Source organism: Anarrhichthys ocellatus, unplaced genomic scaffold (genome assembly GCF_004355925.1).
Source record: "Anarrhichthys ocellatus isolate YVR2014 unplaced genomic scaffold, GSC_Weel_1.0 scaffold19, whole genome shotgun sequence".
In the NCBI taxonomy this organism is placed as follows: Eukaryota; Metazoa; Chordata; class Actinopteri; order Perciformes; family Anarhichadidae; genus Anarrhichthys; species Anarrhichthys ocellatus.
In genome coordinates this window covers 3314729-3338130 of record NW_022280049.1, presented here as the reverse complement: position 1 = coordinate 3338130, position 23402 = coordinate 3314729, and the positions used below count along the sequence as shown (strand labels likewise).

The 23402-nt window shown below is 40.9% G+C and overlaps 1 protein-coding gene across 1 annotated transcript; it reads left to right on the top strand.

Annotated features, from left to right (window-relative positions):
• The first annotated feature begins 4180 nt into the window (after positions 1-4180).
• adrb2a (adrenoceptor beta 2, surface a) lies at positions 4181-10434 on the top strand. Its single transcript, XM_031858217.1, has 2 exons — positions 4181-4327; positions 4604-10434. The coding sequence occupies exon 2, from the start codon at positions 4604-4606 to the stop codon at positions 5858-5860; it is 1257 nt and encodes a 418-aa protein (XP_031714077.1). The 5' UTR covers positions 4181-4327; the 3' UTR covers positions 5861-10434.
• The last annotated feature ends 12968 nt before the right edge of the window (positions 10435-23402 follow it).

The window sequence follows — 23402 nt, the reverse complement described above, 5'->3', positions numbered from 1 at the left end:
CAAGTTTTCTGCCAAGCAAAGAAAGGCTTTGTGAAGCCATTCTGCCCTCCTTCATTGACTGCAGTAGAGTTTGCTGTCCCTTGTCAATTGCAAGCCATGCAGGGAAACACTGAATGTGTTACATTGGTCAGACACCCCCCCCCCCCCCCCCCCTCATAACTACATTTTTTTTTATTTATCTTTTGTATATATTGAACTCTGTCTGGAAGCCACAGCCCAAACGATGTTGAATAGTACAGTGAAGTGTTTTTACAACCTCTTCCTCCGTCTGAACTTTATCAGGGGCAAACTGAGTGAACAATGACTCCCAGTCAGTAACTGCTGAGTCTATATATGGTCTGATCCATTTCAAATATACAAACAGTTTTGTCTTACCGTTTCTCTTGATCTGAAAAAACACGTAACACCAACTTGGATACTTTCCACCAGCATCAATAACACACTCTGTGTCTGTATGCATGGCAGTGCAAACAGTGCAGTAAGTTTTGGTCTTTGATGGTCATAAAGTCTTTTTGTTTTGGGTGTGCCTCACCCGCAGTCCCCCAGGGGCCTTTACTACCAAACTAATTAGTGGTTCAGGCACTGTATGTTCCAATGAATTAAATAAAGGCACGATTGGCCTCACAATAATTCCTTAAATCAGACGGAGATTGACTGGATTAGTCATGGCTAGACAGTCAGCAGCACAGATTTTCTTTTTTCCCATCATCGCATTCAATTTGAAATACATTTTTGTTGTTCTCATTTCCTTCTGTCTCCTGTATGAGAAATTTAAAGAGAAAATAAGGGCTTATGAAATATGCACCAATTGATAACGGCGTCGCATGAAGGTAGAGCACTTTTGATAACTCATTTTTTATGCTTCTATTGTTTGTGTGTTCAAATAAAACACTGTGTTTTTGGACAAAAGTGTGTGTATGTGTGCCTAATGTGTTGTTATGTTTTCATGACTTGTGGGGACATACAACTGTTTACACACTGACATTGTGAGGACTCGCCTCCCTTGTGGGGAAAAAATACACATCATGATATAAATCATTACATTTTCGTGTGAAGGCTTGGTTTAAGGTTAGGGTTAGGATTAGGCTGGTAGCAGTATCTATGCTTTGCACCTTGCAAATATATTTATCTTTATATAATATATTTATTATATTACATACATCTGCTACATTACTTATATAGAATCTTCATATATTTTTTTCTGAAATGGTGTTGATCTGAGCACCAGCTAGTGTTGATTCGTCAGTGTTGATATTTAATTAAATGATTCACTCATAATGACTGATATGGCTCTGGGGCAGCACTGTCTAGAAGTCTTTAATTCAGTCTGCTGGTTGTCACAGTATTACATTTTACTGAGTAATAATTTGGTGATATTTATTCAACATCAGTTTCTAGTTGAGTGTTAGATAAGATGATCGATAGAGCGGTGTCTCATCTAACTCTCAGCAAGAAACTGGATGAGCGTTTACTTTTACAAACAAGGCAAGAGTAATACCAGTAAAGTCAATTGTCATTCAAGAAAACAAGTGAGAGAAAGTATTTAGCTTGTCTCATTTCCTCTCATGGCCCTGAGGGCTTTCCCTAGAGGAGCAATGCCTCCAGGTATTGTTCCTCACAGAGTACAGGAAAAGTAGAGTCGGGGGAGGTGGGAGGTGCGTACTGGGTCATCAGGTCAACATCGCAACTTTCTTTGAAGGAGAGAGATGGCAATCTAATTGGAGATGGTGTGGAGAGGAGATTCTAACAGTGAATACAATATCTAACTGGGGACAGGATCCCAGCTCTGCCTGGGAGTGACAGGATACAGGAAGACAGACTGAGGAAACCGGTCATGATTAATCGAACGTGCAGACTTACACTTTCCGAAATAGAAATCGGATTTACGTTACATGTAAGGTACGTACCCAAAGTTCAACAAGTGCAGAAGCTGACTGAGGTTTATCCCAAGAATCAATTATTGAGGACTTCAGTTCTCAAAGCTCATAGCTCATCACTCTGTAAAAATAAAATGATAGAAGACAGCTTTTATATTATTTATATAGTCTGTTTCTATGTAAAAGCAGACTGAGCCCACAAAGGTTCCAGATTTCGTTATATACCACACAATCCATACAAGTGGAGGATTACAGACACCATACTGACCTTGTTAGGGGTGAGCTAAACACGTTGGGTTTGTCCTGTCGGTTGATCAAGAGATAAGGCCATGTGTGCCACTAAAGTCATGTTAGCTGATTCAATAAGGCCCAATGACGTTAATCTGAGGTGCAGCGGTGACATTTGCACGTCATTGATGCAAGACTCAAGCTCAATGGGCGTTCAAAATGAAAAGGGGTCTATCCTTAAGTGAAGGGAGATGTGTCAATTTCAGGGCAAAGATTCCTATATTACAAACGGAAATTTCAGCCCAATGGCAGCGCTAGAAGAAAGGTAAGGAGGTCATCAAAACATTTGAATTCATTCCGAGATCATGAATATCCATGTTCATGGAACCATGCAAAGATACACTGTCATGCAATGAAGTGTTTAGGTCACAGGATCACCAAAATCTCTGCAATTAATAACTTTAGTGCATTTTATGGTAATCTGTCTTGAAATTAGTGAGATTCTGCCGTGGATTAAAGAGCTGGATGGATGGACCTCCACTAGGGAGGAAACATAAGGTAAATATATTTTAAGGCTCAAAAGGAATATGAGAAATCATAACAGGAAGTAATGCATCTGAGCTCTATTGTATTGAGTTACAAACACACCTGTAAAGAACTAAACTATAAACCTAACCTGACCTCGCCCCGTACTGTGTGTCAGCTAAATAATTGTTTATTATCAAAGAGAACTGCAGCAAAATCATTGCACAAGAAGCCTGAGAAAAAATGTGTTCATCTACACCTATTGATGACGGGTGTCTGAACGAGCATTGATCCCTGGACTGCAGTTCGCGTCACGAACAAGGAAATGCAGTAAATATCGAAAGGAAAACTCCCCATCCACAACACATGCCGGTGTGATTTTGGATAGTTGTGTGGTGTCAGGACTCAGGGCGTATTCTTTATTCACAGAATGAATACTGTTTGCGTGTGATGTGGGACCTTAATGCAGGCAGTTCAGGTCTCCAGTGTCTCCCCGAGTCCAAAGTGGTCATAAAGTTAACAGGGCTCTTTTAATTTAAATAACCTGCTAACTCTTCAAACACACACTCAGCTAATGCTCGTATACAATAATGTACGTCTATACATACTCATAGTATTATTTAGTGTGAGCACATCACACTGACTCACTACAAGCACGAACTGAATAAACACATTTACACCCCACTGATCTGTTCTCCTCTCTCTGCCTTTATCTGTCACTGGTAGCATTTTGGTTCCAGCGCTGAGCTCTGTTTGTTTTGCAAATTTGCCCTGAAACTGTATTTTTTTTCTATCTTGATGCAGTACAGCGTGAGAGTTTGTTCGTGTCGTGCAGGGTACTCTTTCTGGGCAGTGGGAGTAGATTGATACCAGGAATAGGAGGGAGTTTTCTGCAGTTTAACCTTACAATGTAGCATTACATGAGGACATGCTTTTGATATAATGTGCTGTATCTGCAAGGAGTCAACCACTTTCTTTTAGTTGTATGCAGCTGGTCTATATTTTTCTGTCAAAGCATCATGGCAGGAAAAGCACTAACACACCAAGGTTTTTTCAGGAAAAGGCAAAAGTAATAGTCAAACCTCCCAATAAATCATAGAGTGCGCACTGGAGTCGGTTAGACATGCCAGTTGGACCACATCCAATTGTCTCCTACAAAGAGTCAAAGAAAGCGTCACCTGTTTTTGATGTGATCCAGACCAACAGGCAAAACATGGAAAACCTCAGTGCTTGAAATGTGCAGCTGAACTACTCTCTCTACTCTACTCTCTAAACCGTAAAATCAATGTTCGCATTCTAAAAAACTTAGTTTACACATGTTTAAAAGATGTCTAGCTAAAACTTAAAGTCAGAAAAGGTTTGCGTTTGCAGCTTTTGTCTCATGCAGCAGCAGCAGCGGCTGCATGAGACAATGTGTTCAAACTCTCGGGAGCTCTCAGCACCCTCCGCAGGCTGGCTGTCTGATTGGCTGAGCACTGACCATGATGTCACCACTGCACGTTATAAGGGCTCTGACAAATAGCCCGGGAGACACATTAGAGGAAACACTGCTCAACTGAGGGACTGAGTGAGTGAGACACAAGGAGGTTAAGAAAAACAGACAGTGGAAAGAAGGACATGTGATAGTAAAGGACTAACTGAAGAGTGACATTTCCACTTTGTATGGGAGGCAGGAAACCAGACAACTACCTGTGGAGGTTTGTACTTTCATTTTTATTTTCTTGTTTAGCATGTTGGTTTTTTTAAGCTGTGCTTGCTGAAGGCAAGCAGGATGTAGTATATTTTTTGTTTTTAGGTGTTGGTGCTGTAATTTCTGTTCCCCTTTTTTGTGGAAATACAAGACACATCAGATTCTTTTTAGTGCTAGTTGTTTTGATGCAGTTACTTTTAAATCGTGATCTTCGTGTGTGTGTGTGTGTGTGTGTGTGTGTGTGTGTGTGTGTGTGTGTGTGATCTACATATGGTCTCTTCAGATGGGAAGTACAACCCTCCCAGTGTACCTCAATGTGAGTGCAGTGATGACCAACTCGTCATCAGACCCAGCTAAGAATGAGGAGGCTTACAGTGAGGCAACCATGATCCTGCTGGGCATGGTCATGTCCTTACTCGTCCTGGCCATTGTCTTTGGCAACATCCTGGTCATAACAGCCATCGCCCGCTTCCAGCGTCTCCAAAATATTACCAACTGTTTCATCACATCCCTGGCCTGTGCTGACCTGGTCATGGGTCTCGTCGTGGTTCCTTTCGGCGCCTGCTACATCATCTTTAAGACCTGGCACTTTGGCAGTTTCTGGTGCGAGTTCTGGACTGCGACTGATGTGCTCTGCGTGACTGCAAGCATCGAGACCCTGTGTGTCATAGCCATTGATCGTTATTTGGCCATCACCTCTCCCTTCCGCTACCAGTCGATGCTGACCAAGTGCAAGGCTCGCATTGTGGTTGTGCTGGTGTGGGTGATTGCCGCCTTGACGTCTTACCTGCCCATCCACATGAAGTGGTGGACAGCAAGTGATAACAATACGAAGGAATGCATTGCGGACATTAACTGCTGCGAGTTCGACACCAACATGGCTTACGCCATCACCTCCTCCATCATCTCCTTCTACATCCCTGTGGTCATCATGGTCTTTGTCTACAGCCGCGTTTTCCAGGAGGCCAAGCTCCAACTGAAGAAGATTGACCAAAGCGTTGGACGTTTTCAAAACAGCGACAACAGCAACCTTCAATCTCTGGAGGCCAACAACGGGCGTGGCCACAAGAAGGTCAAGTTTTGCCTGCGGGAACACAAAGCCCTAAAGACACTGGGCATCATCATGGGGATCTTCACTCTTTGCTGGTTGCCCTTCTTTCTGCTCAACGTGGTGGTGGCCATATGGAAGGTAGAGGGAACTGAAGTCACCTTTAGGATACTCAACTGGATAGGTTACGCAAACTCTGCCTTCAACCCGCTCATTTACTGCCGGAGTCCCGAGTTCAGGTATGCCTTCAAGGAAATCCTCTGCATGAAGAGGAACCGGCTCAGCAACCCGGGGCCAGTGAACGGATACGTCTACAGCAGGCACAGCTGGCAGAGCGAGCAGCAAGGGAGGAGTAAGGGCAGCTTGGAAGACAATGACATTAATGAAGGGTGTCTGGGGAAGACACAGGGGGTCTGCAGTGTTGTGGACAGAGCAGCGGACCCCAACGGGAATTGCAACAAAGGCCTATCGACTGTAACGACCGTCCTTTAAACTTGGAGCCCTGAGACTTCCTGTCAACAGGGAGACCCGGACATGTTTACACTGCAGTCATGAACTTTTTGACTAATGAAGGTAAGGCCAGTCAAACTGGCTGGTAGAGACTGATTTACAGAAACTGTAATATACATGTTCAGCAGAGGGAAGTATTTCTCTTTCAACACAGTGAGCAAATACTGTAGGTAGATCACTTTTCCTTTTTGTTACATTTCCCATGTTTAACTTTCATCTACCTCATCACATCTTTTTCATGTGTTTCTTAACTCACTGTCCACAAGAGTTACACTCGGGCAGTATCTCAGCTGTTTATTTACTCTACTAAATGATCTGTTCATTATATAATTGCTAATTATCTGGCTCAGATTAAATTTGTGGCCATGTTTCTTGTCTCCGAGTTCTTGGCAAAACACCCCGCAATTTATTACCATAAAAATGTTTTTGAAATTCAAAGTAAGTGTTGTTGGAGGCTGTAAATGTCCCATCGGACATGCCAATTCGGCACGAATAGAGAGTCATTTTTTCCATCAGAGAATGGATGAGGAGCATGCAAGTATTACCCTTTATGCCTCTTTGGTGCTTTGTTTGAAGAGATACATTCCAAGTCAACCAAAATCATGATTTATTTTAGTTTTTTACTCTATTTATGTTTTTTTGATTGATTGTCTCAGTGTGAAAGACAATGATAATGAACAGGTGTGGTAGAACCTCTCTCTCTCTGTCTCGCTCCTCACTGCTCAGCAATGTGGTGAAGCCCTGCTGCCTGCTCTAGTGTTTTACAGCCTGCTGCATGGGTGTTCCTCTTGCCAGCAGATTGCACCAGAGGTATGAAGTTATCTATATCTCACTGGTGCGAGCTGAGAAACGCCTGGGGCCATCCTCGAAAACTTGCAAGTTTGTATATGTTGTATCAGCCAGATTCCACTGTGAGCCCTAAAGATGTATAATATCTTTAAAGCAGATGACATCAATGTGGTTAACCCTGGTTATTGATCTTTAACGCCTGCACCTGTTACACAAATAAATTCACGGTGTTTAACAAAGTTTTCTACCACACAGCCTACCAGTCATATTCTGCATTCAGTCCGCTGGTTCATTTGCGTAACATGTAAACTGGTATTTGATACATTATAAAGCCATTAAGGCAAACTATGAGTCTTTCTTGTCCCCTCTATGTGGCGGTAGCAACAGTAACAGTCCATTTTGTTGCACAGTTTTGTTTATTAAAATGTGTGGTTGCTGTGTTTCAGCATCTGGTGTTTACTGAAACCAGAGAAGCTGTTTCCTCAGTCATGGCACAAGGGTACAATCACATACTAAACAGTGCGTCGAAATAGCTGAGCAATAACAGCGTTCCAGGCCAGATACTTGTCTTGACTACTCAGACGCCGATAAACGGAGATGAGAAAAACAGTCCTGAGCAGTGCACCTTTGTGTCTGCTCCCTGACATTTCCCAGAGTCTCCTCACTGTAAACGGATGTCTGGATCTTTGTGAATTCCATCTGACATTTGCATATGTGAGCAGTGCCTCAGCTGTTCCAGTTGTTTCAGTCAGTTTCAGTCAGTCTCCAGGAAATGCCCCCAATCCAGCTGAGCCCAGCACAATAAACTCAAATAAATCCATTATCTCTACCATTTAGCTGGAGAATCAGTTAACTCCCTCTTGTTCCTTAGGGAACACTGAAATAGATTAGTACATTATAAAGTACACAGTTCCCAATTTGCATAATGCGATTTGATGAGATCCATAGGGCCAACCTGAAATGAGACTCTCTTTCTTATCTCCCGTCTTAAGGTCGCGGGCTCTTGGGACATTTTGACGTTGGCAAGCAATAATGGAATATTAGCGCTTCACATGCAGGTGCTTCAATTGGAGAATTCACCCACTTTTCCCACACTAGGTGACAGGTGTAAGCCCCTTTCAAAGTGACAGCATGCTAAATGTGGCTATAGAAGGCGGAGGGGGGGAGCAGGGGCTCACTGCCAGTCTAAATCGGTGTTAGTGACCTGTGTTTTAGTGCATGTAGTGTTGCCTCTAGTCAGCTGACTCGAGTCAAAACTGTGAACTTTGTTCCCTCAGAGGAATCCATATGTACTGTATCGCTAGATTTGGTCAGCGCCGTTGTCACTGACCGCAGGAATAGATGTAAATATGTTGTCATCTTACGTCAGTGTTTGACATGTGAAAAACAAGCTTTCCGTTTGTTGATCTTTTTTGCTGTTTTTCTTTTTCGTGGATTTACAGCAAAGTAAATGCAGGGGTTGAATGTCATAAAAAAATGTTCTCCAGGTTGTTGTTTCTTTCCTCTAGCATTTTCACTGTACAGCACGCACAAAGCACAAAACAGATAACGATTCTAGACCAAGATTTGTGCTATATGACCATTGTGTTTACTCTATTTACTCTAAATTGATGAGTCACTGCTGGATTTGAAAAAAAAAAGAAAAAAGGTTAAAAGGTCTGTCCTTTAAGAAGCACTTTGCATGTGATGGTTTGTATGTCTGCTATATATAATTGTGTTGATGTGTTTGTGGACTATGGTGCCACTTCCTTTCAAAGTGATCTGTTTGAGTCCAAGAGAAGCAGGTTGTGAACTATACGTCCACACTGCTCCCTCCTGGCAGTGGCCTCTCCTTGCACTTCAGCTGTCTCAGAGGTATTAATGGTACTGTTTCATCAATGCCCCTGTAATAACAGAGAATGTTATGTACATCTTCACCTCCTCATGCTGGAGGACACAACAGAGTTATGTGCAATGAGTCTTGAATCCTTAATTGACGCTAGAACATTCCAAGTACAGCTGATGGTTTGTCTACTGATGCACACAATGAACATTCAGATCTCCCAATGAAGTTTATCCCTAGATCACCCGTCGTGTCCACTGGCACCAACTCTGCATACATGGAAGGTTATTTTAAAAGTGGATTCTGGGTTAAAGACAAGTCTTAGAGAATATATTACAACGTGTGGTGTATATCTTTAATCCTGTCTATATTTTAATATGATCCAGGCTAAGGTGGGCTAATGCTAATGCTAATGCTATCCTCACTGATTCATTATTGTTCCTATTTCCTACAAGTCACATTACCCCCCCCATAAAAAGCTCGCCATGATTTAGATTAGGATCGTTCGCTAACGAAGCACTCAATGGCACTTTCACGAAACATTTGCAACAAAAAAAAATGTTAACAATTGAATCCACGTTTGAGTTTGTGAACTATAAACAATGACTGGCTGCAGAGTTCACTTGTGCCATAATATTTTTGTGAAAGTCCTCTTTCCTGTTTGCGACTATAAAAGCGAGAATCATGAGAAACTGCAAAGTCTCAGCACAGACGCTGTTGAAGGTGGACTGTCCTGATAAATTGAGAATGTTATTTCTCTGTGAAAGTTAAATATACTGCTTTAGTCATCATATGAAAAACAAACCTATTACATGTGAACTGTTTTGTTTTGTCTTCGAGTGAAAGAAGTCGTCACTCAGCTGAATGTTTACTAAATGTTTGCAGTGTTTGTTTTTGCACAAGTTGTTGTCACTGTTTGTTAAGGTAATGAAGCCTGTTACAACATGTGGTGTCCTGTGGTATTTATGAAAAAAACGCAAGTGTAAGTGTTGTAACATTTGTATTGAAATAAATGATGTACATGTTGCTTGTACTGTTCTCATTGATGTGTCCTCTATGACAATGAGTACCATCTCTACAATACGAAGAACTTGAAGAATAAGGTATGAGCCGCCTTAATGCATCAGGCCTGCACACTGACAGCAGTTAAATCTATTTCAGTATGGGAAAAGCAGTCATCAGCACGGGATCCAGATGGAATGATGGACAGGAAGGAGATCGGGATATTGTGAAAATGTTTCCACTCTCCTGTTGAAACTGCATGTCTGCCCAATGCTCCGAGTAACAGAGCAGCAAATTCTATTTCAAAAAGGGTTTTTAATGTTCATTTTAAGCATTCAAATATGTTCATCTGCTGAATGAAGATTAGAAGCCTAAAATGTAGTTATAATTAGGAATGCTGAAATCCATGAACAGAGCAACTTATCCAGCAGGTTTTGAAAATCAGTTAATACATCAGGATGTCATGGATAACAATGATATCGGACGCTTACCTTTAACAACGTATGCTCCTCATAACAAGTCATACTTTATGGAACATATTCTCTGTTATATCTTTCGCCTTCTCTGCCTCTTTATCTGTCACACTTTCATTCTCTTTGGGAAAATGATTATCTGGCTTGTTACCCTTTTGTGAGGATGAATGTGAGTTTTCCTTTTCTTACTTATATCTACTAGCTCACATAAAAACAACGCTGTTCTTACTTTTCTTCTACATTCACCATCAACTGATGAGGATGGTGACTTTTAACTTGAGACCTGTTAGCTTTAGCCTCAGTCTTTCAGCACAATATCACCCATGTAGGCATCCAGTCAATATTAATGATCCCTTTATAGGGATTTTTAAAAAGTCAGCCAGCGAATCCAATACATGACGCATGATGTTGGCTGAATTAGCTAGCTGGCCACGGCTGATAAAACCTACTACAAGTCGACAGTTCAATCAGGAGAGACAAGTCAAATGAAGAAAAGACAATTGTTTATAATTAACAGATGATATGTGATGATAAAGTCTTTGGCGCTTGGACTCTACAGGGAGATTTGTAATCGAAGGGGCGACTGCCCTGAGCAGCAGCAACATAAATCCCCCACGTAGAGTCCAGACACTGATGAGGCCGATAGAATGATGAGTTGACAAAGCTGACGGATCAGCGAAGACTGCTTTGCGTCATCATTAAAAAGAGACAGCAGCAAGATGATAGGCTAACGATGTAATTGTTTTGTTGTGCTATTGGATAGAGGAGACCGGCTGATCTAAACAGCTGATATCATGCAGATGTATGTGAAATAGGCATGCAAGAGTATAATCTTCCTTACTGAACTTACGCTGGAGCTTCATGTGGTTTTGAGCTAGAAGTGACTGTTTTCATTGTAAACTGCCTAATGAGATCACCAGGGGGGGCTTAGCAAACAGTCAATTACAGAGAGCCATGCTGTGAGTGTAAACTCTGTAGAATCAGCCTCAGGGGCCGTTCACATGTCAACATCTAAAACACTAGCCGTGCCGCTTTCATCCTTTTATCTGAAGTGCTTGGGAGGATTACGCTACTATCGCACCTGCCATTACTAAGCAGTAGGCAGAAAGTCTCACTAAACAAAGTCAAAACAAGCACAGGAAATTACTTATAGCATTATTGCTCGATTTGTTTTGTGTCAGTTGTGAAGTCCTTCGACGGCAAGGGTGAAGCAAATAAAATATGGAACTGATAGTAAAGCTCCAACTAGGCTTGCCCTAACATCTCTTCCATATATTTACTTTAATTGACGGAAATAAGGAAAAATAATGTAACGCTGCAATTGGTCGCTCCTTGTCACATGACATGCAGTACGCGCTGCAGCGTTCCAAAAGTTGAATTATTTTTATCTAGGGGCGCAGCCATGGGGCCCTAAAAAAATAGGCGCTTGGGAACGCTTGGGAACGCTTGGGAACGCTTGCGTGCGGCGACGGCATTGTTCTCGCTTTTGAGCGCAGCTTCCGATGGGTTTGAGGGAGCAAACAAAAAGTCAAGAGATGTGAATGATACCTTTGAACTATACCTATGATTCTATAATCAGTCAAAAAGCTGTTTATCGACTCATCTTTCATGTCTTCCTCTTGCATTTGAATTTCACTTATAGGCATCTTCAGTGTAAAATCATCCACCAACCTGTCACCCTCTAATCCCTTACAACTCGAGGTTCCCTGCAGCGTCACATTGCAATTTCAGTTCAAGTCGTGTTAAATGCTCCATGTCTTTAAGAGGCTTAGACGTGAATTGTGGGCGATCCACAGGGATGTGTGCAGACCATAAGCCTGGAGATATGCCACGTGCTCCCTGGAGCCTCATGGCCAATTTTCAATACTGACAAAGAATCTTGAAGAAAGCATACCCAACTTATTTTGCCAACAGTCTGCTCAGCCTTTCAGATATAAGTCCATGCATGGTAATAGATATCATCAGGCTTCAATGACTCAGATCCTTAAGAGCAAGATGAAAAGGAAATTTCCCTCGACCAACCACTTTCTCTGAGTGGGTTTTATTTTTTATTGCACCGTGGAGGGAAAACTCTCTAGAAACAAGAGTTTGTTTTGGTACAGGATGACTGTTTTCTCAGATATTTTAATCATGGCTTTGATGCATACAGGGTGTGAGCATGTGAAAACGTTCTCTGATGGATTGATAAGTCCCCTAGCACTTTGGTGATTACAGTGACTGAGGCACCACAATGTCTGCAGTCCCTTCACTCCCAAGGGCCTTACTAGCATGCGAATGTGTGTGTATTTGAGAGCGTGGGGATTTCTGTGCGTGCATAGGCGCATCTCAAATCATAGCTTGTCCACATCTGAAAGATTTGCTCCACCCGACCTAAAGTTATAAAAGCAAACATGAACTTCAACAAAAAAAAGTACTTCGTTCTGTTTTCGAGGCCAATGAAAATGCAATAAAACATTACTTCAAGAATATTTCACTTCTCAAACATGATATTCCGCCAACATGTTTGTTAATCATCAATGAGTGCGGTGATATTGTAAATTCCCTCATGGGTTACTATGTCAAACTAACTTTTGGTTCCAATCTGCAGCCATTTTTAAGCTCAAAATATAAGAGACAAATTAATTAATCGATTAATGCTCTCTTCTACAAGAGTCAAACCTTTAGGACGGACAGTCTGGATCTTGGACTGGCATCTCTTTACCCGAGTCCTTCTGCAAAATAAGGGAGACTTAGGCAACCTAATAGATCCCAGTATAAAAAATATATATATACATTTTCAATTGGCAAAATACTAATATGTCAATGGGATAGGACATGAGTAATGTGACATTTAATAGGATGCCCCAAAAGCTCTGATGAGCATAAATATAACGGCAAAGCAGCCCACGTGTGTTTTGTGAAGTGAATTCACTGATTCCAGTGAAATAACTTAAATTAGTTGTTAATGTCGTTGTAGATGTGTTGCCTCTAATCTCCAGTTTCTTTCTGTTATCTTCCCTCTGACTTTCATTATCTGACAAAATAACAGTCATAATTTGCTTCCAAGTAATCAATTGGACTCTGAGTCAGCTCCAGCATATTGTATTCTTAATCGTAAGCAGTTGTATTTGTTGATGGCTTTGTTAGGTATCACTCTGGTGCCTTTTGTAATGTTGTAGAATAGTTATGTTTGGTTTAAATACGTTTTGGAGGGAGATGAAAAGCATTGTATGGCATAGTGTGGTCTAAGCTTCAGGAATTGACTTTGGAAGAAGAAATATATATATTCCAACCAGCACCTGACTTCTAAAATATTGATACATGTCAGCAGTTTGACAAAATGTAGAGTGTCACTCACTGGTGGATGTGTGTAAATGGGTGGATCCCGTCAGGAAATGTTCCTCTTTTTAGGCAACTGGAAATCTCACAGGTTTTCAATCATCCAAGAGAAACACAAACACAGGAAGGAATGATTGTCACATGTTTGCAGTGTCCTACCAAAGAGTGGAAATTCCTCGTTCCGACCGGTCGCAGCCAGAGTTGTAAAAACCTTGTCACTAGTTTGTATCCCCTTTATCCCTTTGACATCAGAATGATCGCCCCCAGCTTTCCCCGACATACTCACAGTGTTTACTAGATAAATAATAAGGTGCTAGAAGATATGGATATGGTGACATGCCAACAAGTGTGTCTAAGTGTGGCGTTATAGGCTTGAGTTTAATGTCCGGTGGCAAAGAAGTGTACAAGAGTAAAACCTGATTCAACAATGGAGCACTGCATGTGAAATGGTGGCTATGAATTCTATTTAAAACTCATCTCAGGCCAATAGTAAATACTAAGCATGGGTAGTTTGTTTGATTAAATGTCAGTTGCTGCTGCTTTATCAATATAATGGACATACTGTTTTCTAAGGCAAAATAATGTATTTAAAATGTTTTATATATATATATATATATATATATATATATATATAAAGCCAGACCATTAAATGTAACATACATTAATAACCAAATTGTAAATTAAATGAAAAGGACTAAGTTGCAGGTGACAACCTTGCTGTTGTACTTTTAGTGCAAAGAGAACTATGTTCAGACCAGTTCAAGTGCAAGGAACGTGAAACACCTGCAAAGACCTGTTGCAAGGAACTTGAAAGAGCACAGCGTGGATACTGTTTCAGTTTGCTGTGAGACAGTAACCCTTCCATGATATTACAGAGCGCACACAGTCACCAGTCACCCATGAAAGAACAAACTGATCATCTCCATCTTTTACAACAGCGTTAAGATAATGCAGCCAGAGGAATTATTGTATAGATGCAGAAGGGCGGGGCAGGTTACAAAAGTGAGGAAGTGAGTGTTGTTGTGTGTCCTGAACTGTACAGCAAACTGGGCATGTTTTAAAGGTTCTGACATTGAACTGTGACCAAATCAGGTGCAAAGTATATTCCCAATGATATTTAACCCTCAATATTTCTTTGTTTGGTTTTGCGTGTCCTGTTTTATCGTGTTACTCACCGCTCCTCTCTTTTCAGATCACTTCACTTCCTGCCTTTGTGTGTTTTCAAGCCTGTTTTGGTTGTCTGCTCCGCCCTGATTAGTTTCAGCTGTCCCTCGTTAGGCCTGCAGTCGTCAAACCTCCTGCTCACCTGTTGCCACTTCCCCCTGTAAGTAGTCACTCACTTCTTATAGCAACCAGTTCGTCTTCATTGTTGCATGGAGTTTTGATTTCCTTTAATCTGCCTGCCTGTTGCCTTTTTTTTTTTATTTCACTATTAAAGTATCTTCACTGCCAGTCTACATTTGGGACCTCCCTGCATCCATCAACTTTGACAATTGTCATTTAACTTAAACCAGAGTACAAACATGCTACCATGGGACTATAATTCCATAAAAGGACTGCAGGGATGCTGTGGGAGTTTTTGAAACACAATTGTTTTTTTGTAAAAGGATTGACTTCAAAATTAGCTTGTTTCTTTCATAGATGTCAAGCATACCCGATGTACAAAGTGTGTTTTCTTTTCTTTCATTTCATGACAAATGTAGTCATGATTGGTAAAGTCCATTAGGAACCACAATGTGAAAAGAGAAGGCGTCTAACAGACTTCACACTTTGTGAACAAGACAACTCAAGGTCTTGGATGTAAGTGGAAACAAAGATCACAGTGAGTTCTATATCAACTTTGAATTCTGTTCTGGCTCATTTTCCTTTACAAAGAAATCCTGGAAGTGTTGACTGTGTGCAGTGGTGTGACCGTGATTGTGACAGAAGCAGGGCCAAAGTTCCCTAAAAGGGCAACTTCTTGGTTGTCCTGCAGGCTTGGTTGGCACCGAGTGCTCACTCCTCTTTTTCTGACATCATTTCTGGTCATTTTTGCAAACTGATAATGCAGAAAAAACACAAAGTAGTTCTTAAATGGTTAGTAATCCAAACATGATGAATAGGTCATCAATTGCTATTTGTGTTGCTGTTGTACCTGAATGTATCTCAGAGTAGTCCATTGACACCGATTATAGTATGTTGAATGTGTATGTACAGTGAACAGCATAAGTATGTCTTTTTTTCTTGTACCTCCAAAACCCACTATTAGTCAGTCAGTTAGCTACATCAATTATCTTGCTAATTAGCCAATTTCTTCAGTTGTATTATGTCTTTTCTTACTACATTTTAAAATGTTTTTAATTGATTATTCTTTTGTTCAGGGAGCATCTTTGTTGACTGTTTAGTGAATAGGAGAGGGTTGTGCTACAGTTAAATAGCACATGCTATATATGGTAGTTTAAATTCTACAGCATGTTCCTAAACGTTCTTGAGACTAGTTATACTCACTACTTTAGTTTATAGCTCCATGGGTTTCCAAGTGGTGTTGTTTCCTGAAACTTATCTCTCAATCTGAGAATGTCATTTACGACAAAAGGGCCTTGAAGATCCTCATGTTTCAGAAGGACTTCATCCTGGTAGATCATCGAATAATCAGAAAGTCAGTTACTTCATTATCTGTAATCATAGCTTTTTGTTCAAGCTTCAAGCTTGGAAGACTATATTCAAAATCAATTATTTATTTTCTTAACCATCGCAATCTCCTGTGCCAAAGAAATTAGACAATAAGAAATCCACATTCTATGCACTTAGGATTTCACGTGGTTTGTTGGAATGTTTTTGGGCCACATACGATTTTTCAACCTTGTGTGTTTCTGCTGTTGATATTAACCAGCTTCACTTCAACATTAGCATTTTATGAAGTGAAGAGCAGCACACTTGTTAAGCCCTAGTCCCTAAAGATCTTTTGAAAGTAATCCAGGAATACTTAGAAAGGAAGAACAGTTCAATGCTTGTTTTGGCACAATCAGACGTGTTTTGAACTCACGCCTGCGGGAGAAGGGAAGAAGCCTTGCAACATTATTCAGCATGCAGGCCATGTATGCAAACTGTTCCTTCATTTGGCACATTGCTTTAGGACCTAATGCCTAACAGTCTCTTTGTTTGGCCTTGCCTCAACTCTCACTCTTCTTTCATTTTCCACTGTGCCAGTTCCATAAATTTGAGGCTAGTTTGTATTCTCCTACTGTAGTTCAAGACATTCGACACGCCATTTTCACAAATGTGGTTGAATTCACGCAGCTCCATACTGACCAAATCACTAGATATTGTCTGTATTTCAAACGCATCCTGTCAGGAGAAAATAAAATCCACTCCTGTTTCAGTGTCATACAAGGACCTTGCCGCACAAAATAGACGTCGTCGTTGGACTTTAAGTGAACCCAAGCCTGAAATGTGACAGAGAGGACACTTTCCTTTGTGCTCACCTTGGATTGCTGCCATTGCTAGTCAGATGACAGAAATCGTTCTCTTTTGTCTCTCTCGCCTGTTATAAATGGTTACAGCAGCTGATGCAACACAGGTTGCAGCTGCTGTAGGAATTCTTTCACTGCCCACCTCTGGCTAAACTGAGGAACGACAACGATTGAGGTGGCTTTTTACAGCAAAGCCCAAAATCAACCCGATAGCGCTCTCTTGTGGTGCTTTCAAGCCATAGTAATTATGTCCAAACAAATCTACTGCTCCCTTCTCTGGCTCTGAGGTGCAAAGCATTGGAAATAAAATCACCTCTTCCCCAGTGGCACACAGCTGTACAATAGAGAAATTCGGTTGAAGTTTGTGTGTCAAAATGTAGTCCCCTCTAACATGATACACGCATGAGCTACTTATTGGAAACAATTTAAAGTGACTCAAAATCAGTGAGCTTCTTGTGGATGGTTGTGCCGTCTATGTATCGGCTTGCTGTCAATGATGTCATCCTTTACGCTATACAGGCTGTTATGTGTGAAACCATAGCTCGAGCAGCATTGTCCCTGTAGCACCACAGCAGCACATCTGAGTTGCTTACAAAAAACACCATGGCATTACAAATAAATACAAAATAAAATGGCAAGAAGCCTTTCACGTTCTGTAGGTTTGGACCCAATCGTAGACAAAGACTAGGAGAGTAAATTAAAGTGAAAGGTTTATGGCAGGGATAATGGATGAAGAGGTTGAGATGGAGAGTAAGAGGGCGATGGTGGATGACTGAGCTGAGCAAGGCAGGTTGGGGAATGAGCTGGCGAGACAGGCGGGCTGGGGAACCGGAGAGGATGATCCTGGAGGCCCAGAGAGACACAGGGTAAGTACAGGCAAGCACACGAGGAATAAACTCAGAACTCACAATTAACGGCCACCACATTGCAACAAGGATCTGGTCATGAATGGATGGAAAGCCAGGGTAGATATACTGCTGAGTTGATGATAAGATGGAAGGCAGCTGAGCAGACTGAACAGGTGAGGTGAATGAACCGTAATCAGGAGGCAGCCGGGAGGAGACCAGGTAGGAGCCACGCCCACACAGAGACACAGGGGAAGAGGGAAACACTGGGAACCGCAAGGGAAAACCGGAGGCACGGCCGGGCTGTGACAAAGCCAACCTGCTTCCCTCTTTCTCTGATTACTATTATTATTATTGTCAGATAAAGGTTTCAACGATTTCTTCTATCGTTAAGGATAAGGTTAGTGTTACGCCTGACCCTTGGGCAGCCGAATGGGGCGAACTACACTCAACCACTGACCCAAACCAACCACAGAAGACACCAATAGAACAACATTAAGACATAATAACAACTGGTTCACCAGCGGTCCACTCAACATGGGAAATTACTGAGCCTTTTCTAAAAGAAAAAAGAAATACTAGTGACCAGTGACATCTTTTCAAAGATTTAAAAAGCTGAGAGCCACAGACGGCTTGGGCAAGGTGGAAAGTATTGAGACTGAAACGTAGTTATATTATATTATATTGGTTGACATTAAGAAAAATACAGTAAAATCACGTTGTGTTTTCCCTAACGTTGTTTTTTTCTGATTGATTATACTCTGATTTGTTCCAGTTGTTGTGCTTTGCACGTCAAGGCCATGTGTTTCTCCCATACAGTATTTAAATAGACAAAAGCACAAATAAACATTCGGCCATCAAAATAACATTCTAACCAGACAGATACACTAAACAGGATTTCATAAGAAGATTAGCACAAGACTATAAACAAGAGGCAACTAATGCTGATTCAATATAAAGTGCTTTAAATGACACACAACATCATCCGACCAGTAAGTTCAAGCCGCGCCAAGCATTATACAACGAGAAAGAATGGATCTTCTTACAGGGGTATGGTGTCCAGAGGCTTGACATGGGCCTTGTGCACGAAACCAGTGTGACCGTGGAAGAGTGCGTTGCTATGAACACATCCAGGCCTCGGACTAGTAGACCCTGGATCTCCACAATGTCTCCTTGACTCAGCTGAAGTTCCTCCGGGCCCACTGGACTGTAGTCGACCACTGCTACACAGGAACCGGTCACTGAGGTATTTGATCAGGAGAACAGGGTAAGGACGAGCAGCAGACTTCAGAGGTTTTGAGGTCAATATGTAAGAACAGTGTCTGACCATGAGTATGATGATACTGCACATCTTTATACTCTATGTATTTTTTATATTGTGCCAAAGAATTGACAGGATATAAAACAATAAAGTTTGAATGCTTTTCACAAGTGCACATAGGTTGGCGTTACTAAATGCATCAACATATTTGTATTGATCCACTGTGTGCTGTGTATTCGGGTAAAGAAGAAGTGGGTTGGATATTGTCCTCTGTCTTCTTAAACAGTAAAATTGCTGACTTCACAAGCAACAACAACCTGCGCGCTGCGGCGATGAAGCTGCGGTTATTTAGCAGTAAACTTCACTAAACAAAGTAAAAACAAAGATAAATGCATTTTCAGCACAGGAAATTACTCATATGCTTTATTGCTCGATTTCGTTTTTTTGTCAGTATGGCTGACCTTGGACAGCAAGGGTGAAACAAGTAAAATATGGAACTGATAGTAAAGCTCCAACTTGGCTTGCCCTAACGTCTCTTTCATATATTTACCCTTAATTGCTATTTACGGAAATAAGAAAAAATAATGCAATGCTGTAATTGGTTGTTTTTTGTCACATGATATGCAGTACGCGCTGCAGCATTCCAAAAGTTAAATCATTTTTATCTAGGGGCGCCAAAAAACATTGCGGAGATGGCATTGTTCCCGCTTTTGAGCGCAGATTCCGCGCGCCTACATTGACTATGGGTTTGAGGGAGCAAAACAAATGTACATGTGAATGACACATTTGACCTACTTATGATTCTATAATCAGTAAAAAAGCTATTTATCAAAATGGTAACAAATCTGGTAGTCTGCATCTGCCTACAGCTTCAGAGATCAATCTGAGGGGTCACAAGACAAAAGAGAACCAATTAATCTTGTTTTTGCTCTTGTGAGATTAGAAAAAACAATTAGAATATTCTAGAGTCAAACTTTCTGTATCTCAATGGCAATTCAACTGAAGTCATTTTATTTGGACCACAGCATTTGACCAACATTATATCTTCTCATCTTGGTCCTTTGACCTCTTCTGTTCAACCATGAAAGTCAGGATTTAAGAGCGACAATTAAATCAATGAGGTAGGTAAATGATGCTTAGTGTTTAGTAAGAATGAACCAAACGTCTCTTTTTTGTTCAATTGTCATTATTTATTGCTTCATGAACTAGACATGCTCACACTTCCATGACATGATGTATACAACTAGGTTGCAAATTTAACATCAAATATCAGATGAAATAACCTGCATTAAATACATCTGTATCAATAACCGCCGAGATAATTCAAAAAGACAGGTAAATATAACTAAATCCATGGTTTATATACACTTATACTGCCATCTAGTGGTAGAAATGGTAAAACATTTTACTCGTCTACTTTTATAGTCGTACTCTGCGTTCACTCAAGCAACAGCACAATACGGTGGAAACTTAAATATCAGTGCTAACAGCAACAACTCTGCACATAAAATTACTTTGATTAAACTATATTACGAACTGTATTGCATCAAACAATGCAGATTAATTGTTAACAGTCCCATCAGCCCACGTTTATTTATTTATATGTATTTATTTTTCTCCTAACCAGTGGTGGCTGGTGGAAAAGTTTCTTGGTAGGAATGTGCCACATCCAATCAATTTCAGCAAACATCCCAGTATGATTTAATGCAAAAAAAAAGGTATCAAACACGCATTGCTACTTTGCAGTTAGATATTTAACATTTATTCCAACATGAAAATAAAGCAGGAAACACTTAAACACACACATATACACACACACACACACACACAGTTGTGTGAAAAAGTGTTTGCCCCTTCCTGATTTCTTATTTTTTTGCATGTTTGTCACACTTAAATGTTTCAGATCATCAAACAAATTTAAATATTAGACAAAGATAACACAAGTAAACACAAAATGCAGTTTTTATTATTAAGGGGAAAAAAATCCAAACCTACATGGCCCTGTGTGAAAAAGTGATTGCCCCCCCTGTTAAAACATGAATTAACTGTGGTTTATCACATCTTTGGAAAGCTGAGTTCAATTTCTCTAGCCACACCCAGGCCTGATTACTGCCACACCTGTTCTCAATCAAGAAATCACTTAAATAGGACCTGCCTGACAAAGTGAGGAAGACCAAAACATCCTCAAAAGCTAGACGACATGCTGCGATCCAAAGAAATTCAGGAACAAATGAGAAACAAAGTAATTGAGATCCATCAGTCTGGAAAAGGTTACAAAGCCATTTCTAAAGCTTTGGGACTCCAGCGAACCACAGTGAGAGCCATTATCCACAAATGGCGAAAACATGGAACAGTGGTGAACCTTCCCAGGAGTGGCCGGCCGACCAAAATTACCCCAAGAGCGCAGCGACGACTCATCCAAGAGGTCACAAAAGACCCCAGAACAACATCCAAAGAACTGCAGGCCTCACTTGCCTCAATTAAGGTCAGTGTTCATGACTCCACCATAAGAAAGAGACTGGGCAAAAATGGCCTGCATGGCAGAGTTCCAAGACGAAAACCACTGCTGAGCAAAAAGAACATAAAGGCTCGTCTCAATTTTGCCAGAAAACATCTTGATGATCCCCAAGACTTTTGGGAAAATACTCTGTGGACTGACGAGACAAAAGTTTAACTTTTTGGAAGGTGTATGTCCCATTACATCTGGCGTAAAAGTAACACGGCATTTCAGAAAAGGAACATCATACCAACAGTAAAATATGGTGGTGGTAGTGTGAAGGTCTGGGGCTGTTTTGCTGCTTCAGGACCTGGAAGACTTGCTGTGGTAAATGGAACCATGAATTCTGCTGTCTACCAACAAATCCTGAAGGAGAATGTCCGGCCATCTGTTCATGACCTCAAGCTGAAGCGCACTTGGGTTCTGCAGCAGGACAATGATCCAAAACACACCAGCAAGTCCACCTCTGAATGGCTGAAGAAAAACAAAATGAAGACTTTGGAGTGGCCTAGTCAAAGTCCCGACCTGAATCCGATTGAGATGCTGTGGCATGACCTTAAAAAGGCGGTTCATGCTCGAAAACCCTCCAATGTGGCTGAATTACAACAATTCTGCAAAGATGAGTGGGCCAAAATTCCTCTACAGCGCTGTAAAAGACTCATTGCCAGTTATCGCAAACGCTTGATTGCAGTTGTTGCTGCTAAGGGTGGCCCAACCAGTTATTAGGTTTAGGGGGCAATCACTTTTTCACACAGGGCCATGTAGGTTTGGATTTTTTTCCCCCTTAATAATAAAAACCTTCATTTAAAAACTGCATTTTGTGTTTACTTGTGTTATCTTTGTCCAATATTTAAATTTGTTTGATGATCTGAAACATTTAAGTGTGACAAACATGCAAAAAAATAAGAAATCAGGAAGGGGGCAAACACTTTTTCACACAACTCACACTCACAACATCACACATACATACACACATACATACATACATACATACATACATACATATACACGGTGTTTCTCAGGAAGGTCCTCTTGATCCTCTTCAAAGTAGAGAAACACCTCTCGGATTCAGCTGTGGTGAAGAGGATACTGAGAAGACCGACAGTCTCTGAAGGTGCTCTGAAGGTTGTTCTCCATGAAAAACTGGTACAGAGGTACTGCACCACTGCAAGCGTTGAACTCACTGTTCTCATAGATGAGGGACAGCTCTGTTTTGAGCTTGGCCTGGTTCAACATGGGGTATGCCTCCACTGTAACATTGGTATTTCTGAAGTCAGAAATCAAAGTTGGTTTATTTCATTATTTTTTGTCAGCTTTCCTCCCACAGCTCAATCTTTGTACAATGTTTCTTTTTTCTAGAAACAGCGAGTTAGTCTGAATAATCCCCCGTATGCACTTAACAGTTTGAATTTTTTCAGTGGATTTTTTTAGACCAACAAGAACATTGTTTCTGGAAAGACGTGGATCTGACATTAAATCACAGTAAGAGCTGTTGCTGTTGGTGATTTGTTTCATTTGGTACTAAAAACATTAAAAAAAAATAGAGACCAAGTTCCGAGACATTTATTTGAATTAGCTTATTTGTTTTGACTTTATAAGCATGTGTTGGTTTCCAGAGAAAATTCTTTGGAAGACAAGCTTGTTTGTAAATATTGTTCCATTTATTATTGGAAACTCTTTGTCTGCTAAATATTTCACATGATTTCATGTTCAGTTGACCTGCCGTACACTTATTAACATTTTTTCTAGGCTACAATCAATTGTAATGAATGGTCATGTATTGCGTGATGTGAGTAAAATGAAGACAAAGCCTAAATCTTCCCTATAATTAGTACTATAGCTCTTTCAACAAAACCTCATACGACATTTTTAGGAAAATATTAGGAAAGCTTTCTTGAGCCGTGCATTAACTTTACCTCGCTGCTGTCGTTCCTTGCTTGCATGATCACAGCGACCACCAGGTTCACCAGTACGAACTGGGCCGTGATCACAAAGGCAACGAAGTAGAGTGGCGACGCCCAAGGAGAAGTAGGGGAAGCAGCCCTTGTCTCCAGGATGACATGGC

Bases quoted from the DNA above. Each gene is read 5' to 3' on its own strand.
- adrb2a (XM_031858217.1), top strand. From the start codon at position 4,604: ATGGGAAGTACAACCCTCCCAGTGTACCTCAATGTGAGTGCAGTGATG.